We start from the raw sequence: 22,042 nt of genomic DNA on the forward strand, positions 1-22,042 counted from the left end.
GACCTTTTGACCTTTGACCTTCTTGGCAAAAAAAAAAAAATCCCAGAGAATCTCTATTGGGTTAGACATGCATACACCAAGTTTAAAAAAAAAAAATATCCTGCTGGCATTGCATTTATAAATACACAGGAAAATAGTAAGATTTTGAAGTATTGCCCTTGACCTTTGACCCCTGACCTTTGACCCCTGACCTTTGACCCCATGAACCCTAAATTCCCTAGATAACCACTGCCAGTCAGTAGATGCATATACACTATGTTCCATGAAGATACCTTGAACAATTTCCAAGACACAGAGAAAAAAGTGAAATTTTAACATTTTACTTGACCTTTTGACCTTTGACCTTTTGACCTCATGACCTCAAACTTTCACCAGAGAATCTTAGTTGGGTAGTACATGTATACACTAAGTTTCAAGAAAATATCTTCAGGCATTGCATAGATATGGGGGAAATAGTAAAATTTTAAGCATTTGACCTTGACCTTTTGACCTTTGACCTTGAGCATGTGCACCCAAAAGTTGATAGGCACAACTTCACCCCCTAATACACATACATGCCAAGTTTCATTAGGATACCTCAAAAGGTTATGGTAGTTACCCTGTCCACAAAATTCATTACGGACGGACGGAAGGACGGACGGACGGACGGACGGACGGAAGGACGGACGGACGGACGGACAACCCGAAAACATAATGCCTCCGGCACCACTTCGTGGCGGAGGCATAAAAACAAACAAATATTGCTAGAGTATTCAAAGGGAACACCAGGCTAAAAAAGACTTTTTTTTTCTTTTTTTAAAGCACTCTGGCAATGAAATATCTTTATCATTGTTATGATTTCTGTGAAGAGAAATCCAAGGACTAGTTCATGGCATTTATGGAATTTATCAGCTATGATATGAATTCTGCGGGCAGCCTTTTTGTGTGTCCTATTTACTTGTAGCATATTTTTTTTTGATATTTATCGCTTCTAAATTATCAGGTATACTGTACTGTATGAGGCTCTCACTTCAGAACGAAGAGTTTAGTGACAGTGCAAGTACAACCTGTACTATATCATCTCTACGCTTTCACACCGCTGGCAGCGGTCAAGGGCAGTGGGGGAAAGAAACAAAAGAATTCAAGTGTTTTCCCTTCATATTGTCTGCCTCAGACCAGGGAGGCGTTGTAGATGGAGTAGCAACCCTTTATAATCCATGCAAACACATGTTTGGGTTCTAAAGCATTATAATTGGATGTCTAACATTCCTGTATGCTTTGAAGTCATACCGATGGTCATAATTATTTTAATGTTGTAAAACACAGGAAATGTTTGGCCAAATTCATTCAGATTTATAAAGTTATTAGCTCTGATGGTGCAATTTAGTAGTGTTTTGGATGGATATAATGCCCAGATATCTAGGTCATATAAAAACAATGTATTAAAGAGAATGAAAGCAGAAGTATTAAAGGCAAAATCTCTGAAAACATGTCTAGGAAAACAAAATTCCACAAGATAAGGGTATGCTAAGATACTGGTCAAACATGTAGAATAAGAAGTATCTAAAAGATACAGCATTACATATTTTCTGTGCTATTCACCTGCCACATTTCTTCCCGCATTTCATTCAAAATTGTTGAAGAGGTATATCATAGAAAATGTACCAGGTAGTCGCCTACATGTATCTTTAGGATGACAGTGTCTTCACTGTTCCACCATTAATAGGTAAAAGGGTGAATGTTGTGTGCACTTTACAAGCGACATTGTTGAATGGATTTTTCTCAAAATTTTGTGTAGAGGTGAACTGTAGGTGGGAGATTCCATGGCAGTGAACCAGTGTTGCCAGGGCAGTTTGTATGATTTATTACACAATCTTCCTTATAAATGCCCATTCATGCTTACAGAGTCGTCAGTCTGAGTATGTCTCCCATAGATGACAGCTTCTTGTCGGGGTCTTTGGATAAGACTATCAGGCTTTGGGATCTCAGATCTCCCAGCTGCCAGGTATGTCTGACCAATCTGCATGGCATTATATATTCAATATACAAACGTATATGTGATTTTAATGGAAAAAGGTCTCACAATTTCCATTAAAAACCATTAAATAGTATCTTGTGTCTTTCAGAGACTAGAAGTGTGTCGGTCGGTCGGTAAGTTTGTCTCTTGCAAAATCTTGTGGATTTAACTACTCCCTCATTTTTTTTAGCAATTGACTTGAAATTTGTGACAATTATCGTAGGTACATTTGTAGATGTGTAAGTCTCCTTTTTTGTCAGTATTGCTTAATATGTTGTCATGGCAACAGCTAATTTTCATTAAAATCATACAAAATGTTGTGGGTTAAACCAGGGGTCGCACTTAACTTTTTTTTTTTTTAAACTAGGCAGGCGGACTACTTTGAATCAATTTTGACACTGAAGCAATATTTTGGCTAGCCAGATGGACTAGTAACTTCAGAATTTTATGACTTTTAGCTAGTCCGACGTGATTTTGGGTGGCCAATGGCCAGCGGACCATCGCCAATTTCGAACTCTGTAAACGCTCTCAGTTTTAAAGCACTTCTCTTGAAATACGGCACATATGATCACTGTAATGTGTAGTTCTGTAAGACACCTTTTTGTGAGTGTTAAGAAATCTGTTGCCAAAGCAACAGCAGTTTTAACAGTGCTTGATTTTTTATATCATATCATGCAAAAATATGTTGATTGACCTATTGATCTCCCTCAGTGTTTGAGCATTGACTTGAAGTTTGGCATATGAGACTGCTGTAGTGGTGCTGTGTAACTATTCAGTGATAGTTCTAGTTTGTTTGCTTGTGTTTTTTTTTTTGTCTCTTCTACATGCAGGGACTGATGCATCTTCAAGGCAGACCTGTTGCTTCCTTTGACCCTGAAGGCCTCATATTTGCCTGTGGAATCAACTCAGAAATGATTAAACTTTATGATCTTCGGTCATTTGACAAGGTGTGTAACAGACCATAATATACAGCTGTACTGCTTTCGGGTATAAAGGAAATACAGTTGTGGTCTTACAGAACTAGACTTTCTAGCGAAGTCAATGCATGGTAGAACTCTAGACTGTGTGCAAGATGCAAGTAAATAAGAGAGTAGTCCTATATGATTCTGTAATCAAAGTTGACTTTATTCTATAGAATGTGTAAAAATAGAAAGATTAAATGAGAACTTACCTGTTTGAAATTTGATATTTATTTTACGAGGGAGTTGTAGGAAGAGAATACATTGAGAGACCCGCTTTGCGCACGCGCAGTCATTTTTCAAAGCATCAAATGTGGCTGCTGGATATTTGAAAGATTATGGAGAACTTAGCCTCAAGTTTGAAAACTTTGGGAGGGAGAGGAGGGAATGTATTCTCTTCCTACAACTCCCTCGTAAAATAAAGATCAAATTTCAAACAGGTAAGTTCTCATTTAATCTTTCTATTTTACTTCTGGAGTCTCCGAAAGAGACTACATTGAGATTTTGAAGCCCAGCAGCCATATTTGTAAGAAAGATGACAGAAATGACTATGAATTGTCATTTACCAAAAAGGGTAAATTGTTTACCTTGTCTGGTCATTTCTTTAGTAGAGCAGTTGTGAGACACTTGCTCCCATCATCGAGCAAGGGTTTGCTGTAGAACTTTCTGAAAGTTTTTATGCCTCCCCCACGAAGTGGTGCCGGAGGCATTATGTTTTCGGGTTATCCGTCCGTCCGTCCGTCCGTACGTCCGTCCGCATTCGTTTATGCGATAACTTGAGTAATATTGACTGGAATTTTACCAAACTTGGTTCAAGTATAAGGTATGATGGGGCAATTACTTGATTAGATTTTGGGTGAAATCGGCCAAAGGTCAAAGGTCAAAGTCAAATCATGAAATTGTATTTGTTTACGCGATAACTTAGACTGGATTTAGCAAATTTCACCAAACTTTGTCCGAGGATGATGTATGATGGGACAATGACTTGATTAGTTTTTAGCTCACCTGAGCCAAAGGCTCAAGTGAGCTATTGCGATCGCCCTTCGTCCGGCGTCCGTCGTGCGTCGTGCGTCGTCCGTCGTGCGTCGTCCGTCGTCCGTCGTCCGTCGTCCGTCGTCCGTCGTCCGTCGTCCGTCGTGCGTCGTGCGTAAACTTTTTACATTTTCATCTTCTTCTTGAAAACCCCAAGACCGATTTTCATCAAACTTGGCAGGTAGCATCCCTAGGGGGTTAGGAACTCAATTTGTTAAAATGGGCACCATGCCCCACCCAGGGGGCCCCCAGGGGGCCCAAACCCCCCAAAATTAAGGAATCTGTAAAAATCTTCTTCTCTAGAACCAGAAGTGATAGAGCTAAGTTAATACTATGGGTTAGTACATTGATGACTGTAGTTTCAAGTTTGTTCATGGCAGAATCAGGGGTGCCCCCCTTGGGACCCAGGGGAGGGGGGTGGGGAGGGGTTCTAATGGGGCTTAAATTGTACATTTTCATCTTCTTCTTAAGAACCCCATGACCCATTTTCACCAAACTTGGCAGGTAGCATCTGTAGGGGGTTAGGAACTCAATTTGTTAAAATGGGCACCATGCCCCACCCAGGGGGCCCCCATGGGGCCCAAACCCCCCAAAATTAAGGAATCTGTAAAAATCTTCTTCTCTAGAACCAGAAGTGATAGAGCTAAGTTAATACTATGAGTGAGTACATTAATGACTGTAGTTTCAAGTTTGTTCATGGCAGAATCAGGGGTGCCCCCCCCCCCTGGGACCCAGGGGAGGGGGGTGAGGAGGGGTCCTAATGGGGCCTAAATTGTACATTTTTATCTTCTTCTTGAGAACCCCATGACCCATTTTCACCAAACTTGGCAGGTAGCATCCCTAAGGGGTTAGGATCTCAATTTGTTAAAATGGGCACCATGCCCCACCCAGGGGGCCCCCATGGGGCCCAAACCCCCCAAAATTAAGGAATCTGTAAAAATCTTCTTCTCTAGAACCAGAAGTGATAGAGCTAAGTTAATACTATGGGTTAGTACATTGATGACTGTAGTTTCAAGTTTGTTCATGGCAGAATCAGGGGTGCCCCCCTTGGGACGCAGGGGAGGGGGGTGGGGAGGGGTTCTAATGGGGCCTAAATTGTACATTTTCATCTTCCTCTTAAGAACCCCATGACCCATTTTCACCAAACTTGGCAGGTAGCATCTGTAGGGGGTTAGGAACTCAATTTGTTAAAATGGGCACCCTGCCCCACCCAGGGGGCCCCCATGGGGCCCAAACCTCCCAAAATTAAGGAATCTGTAAAAATCTTCTTCTCTAGAACCAGAAGTGATAGAGCTAAGTTAATACTATGAGTGAGTACATTAATGACTGTAGTTTCAAGTTTGTTCATGGCAGAATCAGGGGTGCCCCCCCCCCCCCTGGGACCCAGGGGAGGGGGGTGAGGAGGGGTCCTAATGGGGCCTAAATTGTACATTTTTATCTTCTTCTTGAGAACCCCATGACCCATTTTCACCAAACTTGGCAGGTAGCATCCCTAAGGGGTTAGGATCTCAATTTGTTAAAATGGGCACCATGCCCCACCCAGGGGGCCCCAGGGGGGCCCACACCCCCAAAATGAAGGAATCTTTAAAAATCTTCTCTAGAATCAGAAGTTATAGAGCTAAGATAATACTACGAGTGAGTACATTAATGACTGTAGTTTCAAGTTTGTTCATAGGAGATCCAGGGGTGCCCCTCTTGGGGGCAGGGGTAGGGGGGGGGGGGTGGTTGGGAAGGTCCAAATGGGGGCCTGAATTGTACATTTTCATCTTCTCTTCCTGAACACCTCGTGATGGATTTTCATCAAACTTGGCAGGTAGCATCCCGAGGGGGTCAGGATCTCAATTTATCAAAATGAGCACCATGCCCCACCCAGAGGGCCCCAGGGGGCTCCAATCCCCCCAAATTAAGGAATCTGTTAAAATTTGGGCCCTTATTGTACATTTTCATCTTCTACTTGAGAATGCCTGGTCAAATTTTGGTAGAGCTGTGAATAATTTAGATTAGTGATTGCGTGAAAGGTGAACTTGCGATACTCAGGTGAGCGCTAGACCCGCGGGTCTCTTGTTTAGTGAAATGGGACAGAGGTCAGTGGTCAAAGATCAAGGTCAAATCCTGAAATTTATCTGTTACATGATACTGTAAAAGTGGAAATTTTCGCGGTGTTGAAATTTTCGCGCATTTCGCGCAACCAGAACCTAGCGCGAAAATAAACACACGCGAATATTTTTGTTTGCCATACGTTCCTGTGCGTGATGTCTTGATTCCGCGGAATTAAAAACAAGCGAAACTCTTCTGACCCGGCAAACCGCGAAAAATTAGTCGCGCGAAAATAACCACTTTTACAGTAACTCAAAACTGGATGAAGCAGCTTTCACCAAACTTGGTCCAAGGATGATGTATGATGAGGCAATGGGCTGAGTAGATTTTAGTGACATTGGCAAGAGGGAAAAGGTCAAGGTCAAATGCTAAAAATGTAGCTATTTCCCCCATATCTATGCAATGCCAAAAGGTATTTTCTTAGTGTAGATATGTACTACTGCATAAAGATTCTCCAGAGAGTTTCATGTCATAAGGTCAAAGGTTAGGTGAAAATGTTACATTTTCACTTTTCTCGCAAATGGTTCAATGTATTTTCATGGAACTTGGTACATACGCATGTACTGACTGGCAGGGATTATCTAGGGAACTTAGGGGTCATGGGTCAATAGTCAGGGGGTCAAGGTCAACTCCTCAAATTTTTACTATTTCCCTCATATACTAGTATATGCAATGCTTGCATTATTAGTTTTAACCCTAAAAAGACTGGGCTATTTTGGTAGCTCGAAAAACTGGGGGGGCCTAAAGGGCCCCCCCTTAAGATCTCGGCCGTGGATTGCACGATCGCCGCGAAAATTTGCACAAGGATAGTGTGCGATGTAATCTACAAGATCGTATATTTAAATTTTCCAAAATAGTCTTCTTTTATTTTATTTTGATTATTTATGCTAATTTATGCGAGAAATCAGACTCTTTGATATAAATCAGTAAATAAAGCTCCAAAAGTGCTCATTTTTGGTCTAATTATTCTTTGTGGCATTCTTAGCAAATGCACTTGAAAAAAAATTTAGTATCAAAATTAATTTCTTATTCATTTTATTGTTTCATGAATTTCTTTTGTATTTCTTTGTTTTTTCGACCTTTTGTTTTCGTTGTTTTTTTAAACAAAATTTGTGGCAGACACTTTTTGAAGCATAATACTCCTAAAACAAATTGATTTTAGCCATTGAGAGTAAAAATAAGCATATTTATATGAACCATGTGAAAAAACTCAATTTGCATTGACTTTGTACACAAAATCACATTTTTGAGCCATTTTCGGCCTCACATGCATGTACAAAATGTTGTGTAACTTCAGAACCGTACCCCCGGGCATCACAAATTTGGTGTCAAAATGTGCGGGAAACTTGAAAGAAAAAAGTCATAGAGCATCGCGGCGAGAGCATTGCGTGTTGCAGAGTAATCGCGCGAAATGTCGAGGGGGGGGGGCCTTTTAGGCCCCCCCCCAGTCTTTTTAGGGTTAAGACTTAATATAGGTGTATGTATTACCTAATGGAGATTCTCTGGGAAATTTCCAGCCAGAAGGTCAAAGGTTAAGGGTCAAAGGCCAGGTTTAAATGCAAAAAAAAAAAAGAAATCTATTTTGTACTGTAATTACACTCTTTCTTCATACCTTGAGAATTACTCAGTGCATAAACTTATAAAAGGGTTGGTCAGAAGTCAAGTAAAAATCCTCAATTCCCCAAATATGTGTACCTGCACTCTTAGACAATTATAGCAAACCCAGTTCAAGGAAAGTGAACATTCAAGATATTTCTGACAAACCTGTCATTTCAATATTTTGCCAGTTATGTGAAACTGTCATCACACATTGTGAAGACATTGTACTATACACCTACTGGGAGAATCATGCATTATGGCGGAGGCATCGGTCGCCATAGCGACATTTCCAGTTTCATTCGTCCAGCCTGCCTTCTCAAGGATGAACGAAACTGGCAAGTCTGCTCCGTGTGCAGCTGACGTCGCAGCTGCTCTTGTTGAGTGAGCCTTATATTTTGAAATGTCGATTCCTGCCACTGCCATAACATCTTTGATCCGCCGGGAGATGGTTTGCGATGTTACTTTCGCATGGGGTCTGCGAAAACTAATAAAGAGCCGACGCTCTTGACCTTGAATTTCCTCAGTCCTCCGCATGTAGGCTTTGATGTAGTTGACAATGCACAATTGATGATCTGGAGGGGTAGGCTCTCATGCTCAGTGTGAAGCCAGCATTTCCCGGCCTATTTTGTTTTAGTAGCTCGCTGAAATGAAATGTACATGTAACTGATGATCCCTTGAGTATCATGTTGTCCAAATTCAGGAGCTGCAATGACTGTGCTCTCTGTGTTGAGATGAGAGCCAATGAGCATGCATAGCTTTTTGGTGAGATCTCGTAGACTCAGTGCATTTGCCGGTGACAGCTTTCTGAGATAGCAAAACACAATATTTACATCCCAAGTATCTACATAGTGAGGTCTTTGGGTTCGGAGATGGAAAACTCCCTTCATAAATCTTGATATCAAAATGTTGTTCCCAACTGTAGAGGCACCATCCTCAAGAACTAGGAATGACGCGAGTGCACTTCTTGCTGTGTTGAGTGCATTGTATCCAAAACCTCCTACATGAAAAAGCTCACTAAGAAATTCTAAAACAAACTGAACACTAGAGTGAAGATGGCTTTTCTTCTTGCTCTTGCAAAAGTCTTTCCACTTCCTTATGTACACACAATATTGCTTCTGGGTAGAGGCTCTCCAAGAAGCCGCCAAAATGTCCACAATTTCCTTCTTCAGTCCTGTCCTTTCGAAGGACTGCCGCATAACCTGCAACAGAGAAGATCAATTCGATCATACAAGGGATGTGGTTCATGCGTTACAGGTTGTGTTAATAGGTTCTTACTCCTTGTAATTAGCAGTGCTTCACCCTTTAACATCCTTTTCAGCTTAGGAAACCATGTCTGTGTGGGCCAATTTGGCACTACCATTATGCCTTCAGCTCTATCGGTCCTAGTGTTTTGAAGACATCTTGGGATGAGACAGAATGGGGGAAAGGCATAGAATTTGAATTCTCCCCAATCCAATGTAAATGCATCTACGGCTTCTGCATTTGGATCTGGCAACCAAGTGACATACCTCTCAAGTTGGTTGTTTAGTCTGGAAGCAAAGAGATCAATGTCTGGAAGCCCAAAAACTGAAATTAGTTTGTTAAACGCTTGCTTGTTAAGCATCCATTCATTTCGGTCACTGAACTTTCTAGACCTGCTGTCTGCCTCAGTATTCTCACTCCCTGGAAGGTGTGCTGCAGTAACCCAAATATTATGTTCCATGCACCACTTCCAGATGTCTCTAGCTGCACTCTCACAGTCCTTGGACTTAATACCTCCCGTGTTAATAAGCAACTGCTGTTGTGTTATCTGACCTAAGGAGGACATGAACATCATGTAAACAAGAACAAAAGGACTTCAGTCCAAACCCGGCTGCCAATGTTTCCAGGTAATCGATATCATTCTTTCTAACTCATTTCATTTCAAGATTGTTCCATCTGCCTCCTGTTTCCATGGACAGATTTGTGGCTCCCCAACCAAGCCCACTAGCGTCTGTACGCAGCTCAAGTATACGTCTGTTATGCATAATAGGTGCACATTCCTCAATGACATGATTAATCCACCATTTTAGCTCTTCTTTCCCTTCTAATGACAGCTTCATAGGTCTGTCAAAATGGCCTTTGTTAGCTTTAGGGGCGGCATTTTTGTCACGTTCTAGGCATCTGTAGAAAAGAGGGCCATGTTGGACTCCAGGGAAAGTAGCTATTATCTTCCCAATAGCATGTGACACCTGCCTGATTGTGGGTCTAGCATTGTCAAGCAAATCTGAACAGACTGTGATAATGTCCTGCATTTTCTCTTCTGGCAGGGAGATAGTCATATCACCCGTGTGCAGCTTAAACCCTAGGAATGTGAGCTCTTGTTGGGGTTCTAGCATAGATTTCTCCTCGTGGACTACGAAACCTAGTTCAGACAGGAGATTTCATGAGCTTGGTGAAAAGTCTGGGCGCTGTGCTGAGCCCATTTGGTAGGACTTTGAATCTGTAAAATTTCCCTTTCCATGGAAATTTCAAGAATTTTCTGTATTCATTGTCAATTGGGATGGAGTAGTAAGCATCTCGGAGGTGGACTGAGGCTAGGAAATCTCCTGGGGAGATTAAAAGGGCAGCTGTATGAATGTTATCCATTTTGAAGTGTTGTACGCTCACACACTTGTTCAAATGTGACAAATCAAGTAGTAGTCGGACACCCCCATTTTTCTTGGGTCGTGTGAAAATGTTGGAGAGAAATTTTCCTTCTTCATGACCACATTCTTCGATAACATTCTTAGTCAGTAAGCTTGAGATCTCTCTGTCAATACAAGCTGAATTGTGCTGGTTTGGTTTTTATTGAATGAAGGGCTTATCCCTCCTCGGGGGCCTACATGCTTCTTCAAACTCAATTTTTTAACCCCTGATTGCTGCCAAAATATATGGATCAGCTGTGATTTGGCACCGTCGCTTGTAAAAAAGCCTCACTCGACCTCCGACTGCCACTGGAGCTTTCCTTGGAATACATGGCACACATGTACAAATACATTGGGGACGGCAGGTATGATCATGATGTGAATCGAAACTGCCTACCTCTTTGGGTATGCTGGTAGTTATTTCTTGCGCTGCATTGGAGGCCTGTGCTGAGGAGCCTGTTGTGGGGGGCGGCTTGCTGTGCTGGGTGGTGGCTGCTTGCTGTGACCCCACTGTGGGCGCTGACCTAAAAAAGATCTGCTACTACCGCCGGCTGTTGGTCTGTGTGTTGAAGCAGCTGAACTTGCAGTCCAGCCAGCGCTTCTGTATTGTGGCTTGGAGAAAGCTGCTCCCCTGTACGGGTAGTACGTACTAGACTGTGGCCGCGAAATTGGGTTTCTCATCACCCCTGATGCAGCTTTCTGCTCCTCTTTGAGATCTTTCATTCTCTTTCCCAATTCATCCCCGAATAGGAATTTTGTAACGGGAGTGGAAGGTTTGCAAAGATGAGAGTAAGTGGCTGCCATGTCCGGCTTCATAAGCTCTTTCCTCAACGAATTGAGTTCAAAATTGGCATTGCACAGCAACGCCAATGCGTCCTGCTGTGTGTCAGTCAGCCGAGGTGATGGGAAGGACTGTATTAGCGCGCTCAGGCCCTTCGTCAGCGATTTCTGCACACGCTGTAACTTAGCATCTCTACCGCGTGTGTGTTGCGGTAGGTTATCCCAGATCGGGCCGTTCACCTTCGGTGTAGCGAGGTAAACACAGTTGCTCGGGGCTGGATACTTAGATGCCGTCTCTTCCAACACTTTTTCTTCTAGCGGGTGGCTGATGTTGTAAGTAGTAGAGCTGGCTAAGTCCTCGTCCACCGGTAGCCCCGTATCACCTGGCTTGGCAAATTTTGCTGCGAGAACGGGAATTTCTTGCACGACGTCTGCCGCGTCTGACGCAAATTCGCCTTTTTCCCTGTTGGCTTCGCCCGTGTCATGTGCGTGGAGCCGCACGTGCGGTTCCCTGCACCGTTGAAAATCAGTTTCCATAGGAATTTCACACTGTCTGGCGCTGTGCGCCTCATCGTATGTCACAAAATGGCGCGATGCCGGTTTCGGCATGGAGTTTGCACTGGGCAGCGCGTCGACCACTTTACTCAGAAGACTTTCCAGTCTCGATAGTCTGTCCTCGACATCCGAGGATTTTTCGGCCGTCTTTTGGCCCCACTTCGATTGCGGCACTTTACCCGCCATGTTAGTACTGGAACCCATATCCGACTTAACTAGTTTCTTTTTCGGCATGACATTTTTGTCTGTCGGAGAGGAACGTTCTTCGCAAACAACGTTGATGCGTTCCGCTGCGCCGGGCTTAGCCGGATGATGCAGCTGTTGGAGCTGTTGTGCCTCCATCACGATGTAGCCACCGCGTGACTTTCGTGGAATGAGGCCACTAGAAGAGGCTGTGCTTGCCGCCTTGCTAAGCACCGAATAATCGTTGTACGATATAGGACGATTGCGGAAATCTAAATTCCACTAACTGCTGGTTTCTAGAACCGTTAGTACTGCGAAAACGCGATCAAAAACCCGATAATTCGACTGCGATATGGGAACTACGTCCGAATACTCGTGCGTAGAAAAGCGATATGACTGCGCGTGCGCAAAGCAGGTCTCTCAATGTAGTCTCTTTCGGAGACTCCAGAAGTAAAATGAATGTTATGTCAGGTTGGTTTGTTTGTTTGTTTTGTTCTCTAAACTACATGCCTGTCACCACTGTTGTAAAAGTGTTGAGTGATTAAATTAAGAGGAGAAAGATTTTGAAGTGATGGAAATGGCCAAAAAGTTGTTTTTTGAACGAATAAACCTCATACCATAATGCATGTATTATCAAGGGAGATTTATTGTTCAGTTTTGGTCTGGAGAAGAAACCATCGAGTGGGAAGAAAATGTTTTTATTTTATTTATTCATTCATTTATTTATTTCTTTTTTTGAAGGGAGGAGAAATTGGCTTAACCCTAAAAAGACGGGGGGGGGGGGGGGGGCTTTTTGGGCCCCCCCCTCTACATTTTTCACGATAAATCTGTAATGTAAAAATCTTGCGCCGCGATGTTTTATGACTTTTTTCTTTTAAGTCTTGCGCAACTTTTGAGACCAAATTCACGACGCCCGGGTGTGCAGTTATGAAGTTCCGCAATATTTTGTAAGTGCATGTCAGACCCGAAATTGCTCAAAAATGTGATTTCATGTACAAATCCAATGCAAGTTCCGTTTCTGACCAAAATTTATAAATGTATCATTATTTTTACTTTTACTGATCAAAATCAATTATTTTTAAGTTGTTTATGATCGGAATAGTGTCGCCGATGATTTCCATCGAAAAAAACAAAGAACAAAAAGTCAAAAACAATGAAATACATAGGAAATTTTAAAAAACAATAAAATACATAAGAAAAAAATTGATACCGCCTTTTTTTGATGTACATTCGATAAGAATCCTGCAAAGAGTACCTAGACCAAAAATTAGCAGTTTTGGACCTTTAATTACAGATTTACAGCCAATTTTGTTAATTTCATGCATAAATTAGCATGATTAATTTATCAAAAATAAATTTGAATAATTGTGGAATAATTAGTTATTCAGTTTTGTAGATTACCTTGTGGGTGACACGCGTGCCAATTTTCCTTGCGATCAACACGGTCAACGGCCAAGATCTTAGGGAGGAGGGCCCAATGAAGCCCCCCCCCCCCCCAAGTCCTGCGAGGCATCAAAATAGCCCAGTCTTTTTAGGGTTAATTCAGTATATTTACCTAGGTGGAAAAATGACAATATTTTCTGTAAAAGAGCTTAATATGAAGGAAAGCAATAAAAATCAGATGTCTTGAAATTTGTTACTTTAAAGGATATTGGAAAGAAATATCACTTTCAGAACAATGGAAGGGCATGTCATCTCTTGCATTATCTTCACACTGACAGTGCAGTGCTATTCCACATTATGACAGAAGACTGATTTTCCACAACTGAACCTACGATACAACATTTCACTTGCACTGAAATCATGGCATAAGTATACTTGATTAACAATTGCAGCCAGAGAAAAAAAAAACCCACAAGAAGTAAGTACTCAGTGTGAACTATTGTGTTTTCAGGGCCCTTTCACCACCTTCAAGCTTCTGCAAGACAGGGATTGTGACTGGACATCACTGAAGTTCAGCTCAGATGGACGAAAGATCTTAATCACCACGAATGGCCCTGTCATCAGACTCATTGATGCATTCACAGGGCAGGCCTTGCAGACATTCATGGTAAGCATGTGTGGGAGTTGATGGGTAGTCTTTGCCGACAGTCCTGTTAAATTATAACATGGATGAAAAACAACATAAGGACGTTCTTCACTTAAGGTGAAGTCCATGTCATTTTCTTCAAACTCCCCATAACGTAACTTTGACGCATCCGAAGCCCAAATACTGTAAAATTTGATATTTTTGCGTGACTGATTTTTCGCACTTGGCGGGCTGAGAAGACTTTCGCGTGCTTTTAATTCCGCGTAATCAGGACATCAACTACTGGAACATATGGTGAGCAAAAATATTCATGTGCTTTTATTTTCGCGCTAGTTTCGGGTTGCGCGAAATGCGCGAAAATTTCAACACCGCAAAAATTTCCACTTTCACATGATGCAAATAAAACCAAAGGTTCATGTGCTTGTTTTTCTTCTATGGGACTTTGAAGAATATGGCAATCTGCCGTCCAGTACCAAAATGATAGTGTTATAGGATCAAGGCCACGATTGGCAACAAAATCTGTACTGGTAAATTTAAATCCCCATAATTCTTTCAAAATCCACTTTATTTTCTCCAGATTTTACAAGAATTGCAGAAAAAGGTATCCAAACGAGGAAAAGTGTGTAAAGTTGGTGTATACACTCTCATTCTTGAACAAGCAGCGCCCTCACGCGGCAGAAACCGCCAAAATCTCTCAAATCCCTGTCAGGAACGTTTTCTGTTAGGGGGTGGGCTATAGGAGAAGGTTGATAAAACTTATGCTGTAAATTCAAAACCCATGTCATTTTCATGAAACTTGACCAAATTGTAGAAGAAGCGTTACTAAATGCAGAAAAATTGTAAAAATGGATGGTTCGTGTACTCGTTGCTGTGCAAGTAGCACCCCCATGCGACGGAAATCATTGTAAGACCTCAAAATTAGGTCATAAACCTATCCAGGGATGCCCTGATCGGGTGGGTGCAAGATTCTCATGGTATACAACAATTCAAAACCCCTGTCATTTTCACGAAACTTGACAAAATTGTAGAAAAAGGCTTACTTATTGCAGAAAAACAATAAAAATGGGGGTTTTGTGTGCTCGTTTTTGTGCTGCCGGCACTCCCATATGATAGAAATCATCGGACCCCAAAATCTGGTTAATGACCTATCCTGGGTGCCCTGATCAGGTGGGGTTCATGAATCTCATGCTGTACACTCAAAACGTGGGGTTCACGAATCTCATGCTGTACACTCAAAACCCATGTCATTTTCACGAAACTTTACAAAATTGTAGAAGAGGGGTTACTTAAAATGCAGAAACACAATAAAAATGGGAGGTTCGTGTATTCGTTTTTGTGCTAGCAGTGCCCCCATGCTACAGAAATCATTGCAAGACCCCAAAATCTGGTCAGGAACCTATGCAGGGATGCCCTGATAGGGTGGGGTCATAAATCTCATGCTGTAGGCTCAAAACCCCATTTTTTTTTTCAAAAAACTTGTCAAAATTGCAGTGATGGGGTGGGAAAATATTCAGAAAGGATGGTCCATGTGCATGTTTTTTTTTTTAATTTCCTTGCACAGCCCATATGTGGATGTTAGTGGAAAACTGCACACTGACATGACTTGTTTTTGTTTTTGTTTCCCTTTCCTGCTGTAACTCAGAAAGTGATACTGGAAGATGGAAAGTAAGGAAAGTAAGGAAAGGGGAGTTTTGACATGAGTTTGTCCTCCAAAGGAAAAAAAATCTTGGCATGATGGCGTTAATTGTAGTTTGCATTTGTTGGTTGTTGCAATGGTTGATATGTTGTAAACTGTGGCGATGCACCTTGAGTACCCCACCCCCAACCCCCTTTCCCCCCAAAACGAAACAAAAACAAAAGACAAAAAAACAAAACAAAACATGAAATAGCTGTAATTAACCCTCTATGGTTTCAGAGTGGAGCAGAATAAGATTTTTGAAAAAAAAAAATCGTTAGTGCCATGAGCATTTGGAGTAGGATTAAAAAGAAACAAAAACATACCTAAAATCTTCACAATTTGTACATATGCGAAACTGATCGGTTGAAGTTATTAACTGAGTGACAACATACTCGCTTGTAAGCGCACTTGTAATTGTTGAGTGCGTGTGGCAAATGATTGCTTGTTTATTGTGACATCACTGACCAACCTGGGCAGCTATGATGCACACAAACATAACTGAGGAACGTCCTTAACCCTTAAACCGGTTCCGAAGTTGTGCATAAATATGCATGTGCATGTCAGACCAAAAATTGCTCAAAAACGTGAATTTGTGTACAATTTCAATGCAAACTGTGTTTACAGGCAAATTTCATAAAAGCATGATTATTTGGGGGTTTATTGATTAAAATCAATTAATAACGCATTTTCGTGTTCGGAACAATGTCACGGACAAATTTCTTCAAAAAAACAATGAAAAACATAAAGTCGAAAAAACAAAGAAAAACATAAAGTCGAAAAAACAAAGAAATACATAAGAAATTCAAAAAACAATAAAATACTTAGGAAATTTTTTTTGATTGTGCAATTTTTTTTCTCTTACATTTGCTAAGGACACTAAAAAGAATATTTACACCAAAAATGTGCCTGTTTTGAGCTTTATTTAGTGATTTATACCAAATTGTCTATTTTCATGCATCATTATGCATAAATTAGCATAATTTAGTGTAAATGATATTCAAAATTAACTTTATGGTACTTTATATTACATCATAGGCAATGCGTGTGCCAATTTTCGTCGCGATCGCGCGGTCGATGGCCGAGATCCGGAGGGGGGGAGGCCCCCCCCCCCGGCTCTATCATCTAACTAAATAGCCCGGCCTAGTTAGGGTTAAATGTGATTCCTAATGATTAAACATTTAATTCAAAGTCATACACACCTGAGTGTACAACTGTAGGGGGAAAGGTCTGTCATGAGAATGATTAGACTCCAGTTAACAGTATTAACAGTGGTTATGATCAGTCAAATAATAAGGAAGTTATAGTTATAGAACCTCTAGCTTGTACAAATGATGGTCTCACACCATACCACGGTCTGTATAGTTGGGCCTTTCTTCCAAAAATTTTGGAGCTGAATTTTGAGCAAACCTGGCATGAATAATCATTGGAGGAAAGGGATCATAGCTTATACAAATGATGGTCTCACACCATACCATGGTCTGTATAGTAGGGCCCAGTTACACAAAATCAGCTAATTTTTATAGTTTTTGACATTTTCGTCGTCTTAAGAACTGGTTGCTGAATTTGACTTAACTTGGTAGGAATCATCATAAGGGAAGCAGTCATAATTTTAACAGAGTAGTGGTGGTGCCCCTATGGAAGACCCTGGGGTGGGGCCCATATCCAAAATTAGTTGGGTGTTGCCCAAGATGCCTGCTACAATCCCAGAATCTCAAGATTTTAGAAATAGTTTTCCTCAAGTGTAGTGCCATGAAAGTAAAGTGCACTGCTTGTGATCGCTAGACTCACTGGTCTCTTGTGCTTCCATATAAAAAGAAGAATTTCGTGGGTGCAGATGATGTATATTTATCTGCTCTGTTAGCATAATATTCACAAAAAAAAAAGGGGGAAAAAAAGGAAAAAAAGAAAATTGGGTTGCCTCTCTCAATGCATCAATACAAATCTGGTGCATGTATCTCGTACTATCTCAGAATACTCATGAAGAACTTCAGCTGATCTACTGCACTCTGATCACATGGATTGTGATGTTAGAGATGATTTTGATAATAAAGATACAGTCAACTTCGGATACCTCGAATTTGTCGGGACTGAAGAAAATGGTTCGACGTACGCGAAATTTGAGGTGCATGTACGTCGAATTTCTTCGACTTATCCGACATTTATCGATGTTCAACATGGTATCTGTTATAGTGCCTACGGATTGTTTACATGCTTGTCAATTGGAATTGAATCGACTTTTATATGAATGAATTGAATGAAAATCGGAAATGAAATCAAAAATTTCAGAAATAAAGATTTAGGTAGCCTGATCGCGCCACCAAAAAAAAAAGTTGGATGTTTGCCTTTACTTTTGAAAATGAACAGCGGTAACAATCGACTCCGTAAGATGCTAAAATAAATGTCAGATGTTTGCTTTTAAATTTTGGAAATGAATAATGATAATATTCGACTCGGTATGATACTAAAATAAATGTCTGATGTTTGCTCATATTTTTGGGAATGAATGACGATAAGACTCAGCTCCGTATGGTGCTAAAACTAATGTCGAATAATTGCTTGACTTTTGATTTTTCTTGTCAACTGTGTGCCGCTTGTTTCTTTGAGCGCGCGATTGTTCTGGTCTCAGAATATTTACAGTCGAGTGTGAACGGATTTGTTGACATGTCTTTGCTGTCCATGCATGCTTAATCAGAGATGCTGAGTGATGTTTGCAATTTTGATTCGAGCAACATGCTTGGAAAAACAATAAGTTAATTAAGATCGGGACAGTAGATTTCCCTTCGAGGTAACCGAACTTCGAGTTATTTTTTTCGAGCTAAGCGAATTTTAATACACGAAAACTCCATAGGAACAATCGGGACTTTCATTTTGCCCCCGAGGTAAGTGATATTCGGCTTATCCGATGTCGAGGTATCCATAGTTGGCTGTAATTGTATTTTCCATCTTGCATAGAGCTCTCTTCCATCACATCGATTCACAGCATTTGTTTACCCCAGTCACACCTACAGTGCACTCACTCCACATTCATCAGATTTTTCTGTCAGGCTGCCCCTGCTGCAACTAGCTACTTAAGATTCATTTTCCACTGCTCCCAGTTGTGGACAGCCGCAGCTAATTGGCATTTGCTGTTGAGTGCAAGTGTGTGGATTTGTGTATGTGTGACAAGTGTAGTATTCATTTCATATTGCGCTATCTACAGAAAATTAAACACGCAGCAAGGTGACATTGGAACTTGCCTGTGGTGCCTCGAGGATTATAGAAGACAGCTTCTCGAAGTTTGCCAGACACTTCCTTTAGAGCCAGGCGCCTACTTGACACTTGGATGGCATGAAGGCAACTTGTTGAAATTTGCTAGGCACTTTCTTTGGAACAACAAAGCAAGAGAGAGATTTCTCAAAACTTACCTTTCTGCCCTGTTTTACTGTTGAGGGCTTATTCAAACTCTCTAGTTGCCCTAGGTCATAAGAAAGCGACAGATCATTATTCATTTACCTACGCATAAGTAGGTGCCATGTTGCTCACTGAGAAAATACCAACTGTCTTTTCCTGCTGACATCAGTACAACAATTTTCATGCATACTAATTACTGTAGAAATATAGAAAAGGGAAAAAAGGTCAAGATTTTCTATGGTTGTATTTAGAATTGAATGCGCCAGCAATGTTGAGATAGATAGAAAAAAAAGTTTTTTTTTTTGGTTAAAACAAAAGAAATTTAAAAAAAATAAAAGGGGGGGCAGGTGCGCCCCCCTTTAATTTTGTAAAGGCGCCTCCCCTTTACGGAATTACGGAATTCCTGGATCTGCCCCTGGAATGAGAGATGAGAGAAAGAAAGGCAAAAGAAGAAAGGAAGACTGTCAGTCATTGAATGCCATCTGTCTAAATGCACACTGTTAGTATAGAACTTTAAACCTGCCTCACAAAACCACCAAACAGTTGCCAGACATACATTTTAAAGATTTTTAGTTACTGGCAGATTCTAAAAGAGCAGACTACAAGCTTTGAAATGATGCATAACACAATACAAATGGATTTTCCTAACCTATCTAAATAGGTGAATGAAAGTACATTCTGTACCCTTAAAAGTATTTACTGAGAAGAGAGGCTTTGAAGTTTAGGGTCTATTCAATAGCATAGTAATAGATAATAAATAGTATGTAAAATGACAATGACTCTGAAGGGATTATTAGATAAAGCTAAAATTTGTACACCCTTTTAACCCAATCCATTTGTGGCCAGTGCTAACTTTCAAAGAAGGAGCATTACCTTTTCAAACATTTTTAGAGTTGAAAGTGAAGAAGGTGGAAAGGCTTTATAAGAAATGAAGTGGAGCCTCTGAGACATACCGAATCACACTTCTGCATAAAAGGTGTTGTAGAAAAAATGAAAAAAAAAAAACCCTGCAAAATAAGAAACAAAACAAAACACAACTTCTCATTTATTTAATGATCCCAAACTTATTATTTTGAAGAATTTGCTCTTCCAGAAAATACTGAGAGACCTAAAATTGACTACGTTCACCCATTTCACCAATTTTGAGTCCTCACGCAAAAAACTTGGCATGCCATTTTTTATAAAGGTTTTGTGATACACAGTCACATATTTTGCATATAGTTTTCCCATTTTTCTTTTTCCATACAGGGCCACCTAAATGGCAAGGGTGCCTGGCTTGTAAGCATCGTTTAGCCCAGATGCCCAATATGTTCTGTCAGGTAAGGAATTATTGAACTTTTTTTCAAGTGTTTGCAGTATGTATGCTAGTCGGCACATTATGATGCTATGATTGCTATCATATTAGCACTTGCTCTAGTTGAATAGATAAGTACCGTTTTTTTGTTGTTGTTGCAAGAATATTCTGTAAAAAAGAAAAAGAAAGATGATTTCATCATTCAAAGAGCAAAGAAAGAGTGACAGACGAGAGAAACTGGAGAGAATGAAACTTGCAAAGCCAGCCCTCTTTATTTACAATACCAGCATCAATATAATCATCATTGGCAGCTGCAGCAACTACATATGGACTAAAAGCTTCCCTCTGAATATCCATACTACATAGAACCATACAACTCATTCCCAGACAGATGATCCATGAACTAGGTGGCAACAACTTTCTCAGTAAGTTTTTTAGTGACATAGCATAAAGAACTCTTACAACTTTTTATAACATCTTATGTCTTCTTTACCAAGTGATGATTTCGTGGTAATTGGTGTGACGATTGCGTGATCCGCATTAACAGGAAATATACCAGACTGCAAGGAAAGATTGACAATCATAGTCAGAGTGCCCAGGTTACTTGTGAGATATTTCTTCATGAGACATGATGCTGGAGACATCGCATTACAAAGTTTAAATGTATTCTTGACAGGTTCTTCAGTGACAGGATCAAACTTACACAGTTTTCCAGCTGTGTCATCACATAATGCAAACAAATCATCAGATGGATTACTGTGTTTTGCCAAGGGAATGGAGATCTAAGGTGAAGGTCACAGTCAGAAAATATTTATACATTTGTTGTTGTAATTTCTTGATGTGCAGGTTCACAAAATGGAATTATCCATGTTTGGAACACTGAGAATGGCCACAAGGTAGCTACACTAGAGTCTAGACATGAGGAAAACCCCATCTATTGTCTCCAGTTCAACCCAAAGTTCCTCATGCTTGCCAGCTCATCACAGCACATGGTAAGGCAAATGTTCTGTAACAATCTTGTGAGGGATCATTGGACAGTAATGCATGTATAGAATTGCATGCAATGTTCCTTGCGTGTATGCTGTTTAATCGGTTCAGGACTATCAACGTTAGCTCCTTTGGCTAATTGTTCGGGAGGGATATTCTTTATTTGTTACTTTAATGACTGTTCATAATATCAAAAGCAATACTTCTTATCATTGTTATTATTTTTTATTCAGGCATCATATTCCTTTTCAGACATTGTTCTGATTAACAGTATTGATAAGTTTACAAAATTGATGAAAGCGTTTTGTGACTCGTGTGATTGATTTCTTGGAACAGATATAGGGTAGATCAGGAAATTGGAAGAAATACGTAAGTTTTGGTATTCATATTGCTTTTTTTTTTTCTTGATTTTAATTTTGCTTGTGCCAATATGTATGGACTTGAATCCAGTCACAAATTACCAGCAATTTCAAAGTTTTCCATTGACTAATGTCTTGCCATTGCAAATACTTCTAAATATGGATGGTTAACCCAAGTTTTTCACCTACATTTTATTTAACAATTTGCATATGAGATGTGTGATTAGGGGAATGAATGCACCAAAGTAACGATCACAATTTGACCCATGAATCACAATTACACACTTGTAAATATGTTGATGTTACTGCACAGTCTCTTTGCAGAAACATTGAATGAATGTGAAGATATGTAGGGATGGCTGGAAATTTGTTCTTATATTGTGTAGGGGAAGCATACAATCATCAATTCCACAGCAGTATAAATGTTGCTGTTTTCTTTGCATGGAGGTCATACAAATA

General features: G+C 40.5%; 2 protein-coding genes across 2 annotated transcripts in view; one reads left to right on the top strand and one right to left on the bottom strand.

Annotated features, from left to right (window-relative positions):
• The window catches only part of LOC139724935 (WD repeat-containing protein 82-like), a 40,352-nt gene that overhangs the window by 14,743 nt on the left and 3,567 nt on the right, over positions 1 to 22,042 (top strand). Inside the window, 6 exon segments of the mRNA XM_071636056.1 lie at positions 1,885 to 1,984; positions 2,827 to 2,943; positions 13,741 to 13,896; positions 20,192 to 20,224; positions 20,226 to 20,262; positions 21,084 to 21,229. Coding sequence (XP_071492157.1) covers positions 1,885 to 1,984; positions 2,827 to 2,943; positions 13,741 to 13,896; positions 20,192 to 20,224; positions 20,226 to 20,262; positions 21,084 to 21,229 — 589 coding nt within the window.
• Positions 10,746 to 12,005, bottom strand: LOC139724926 (uncharacterized). Its single transcript, XM_071636047.1, has one exon. It carries the CDS (start codon positions 12,003 to 12,005, stop codon positions 10,746 to 10,748), a length of 1,260 nt encoding a protein of 419 aa, XP_071492148.1.

The sequence above is a fragment of the Diadema antillarum genome, unplaced genomic scaffold, assembly GCF_040938485.1.
Source record: "Diadema antillarum isolate AM-2024a unplaced genomic scaffold, OU_Dant_1.0 seq00000005_RagTag, whole genome shotgun sequence".
Lineage (NCBI taxonomy): Eukaryota > Metazoa > Echinodermata > Echinoidea > Diadematoida > Diadematidae > Diadema > Diadema antillarum.

What these genes read in the sequence shown, in the direction of transcription:
- LOC139724926 (XM_071636047.1), bottom strand. Translation starts at nt 12,005, where the DNA reads ATGGAGGCACAACAGCTCCAACAGCTGCATCATCCGGCTAAGCCCGGC.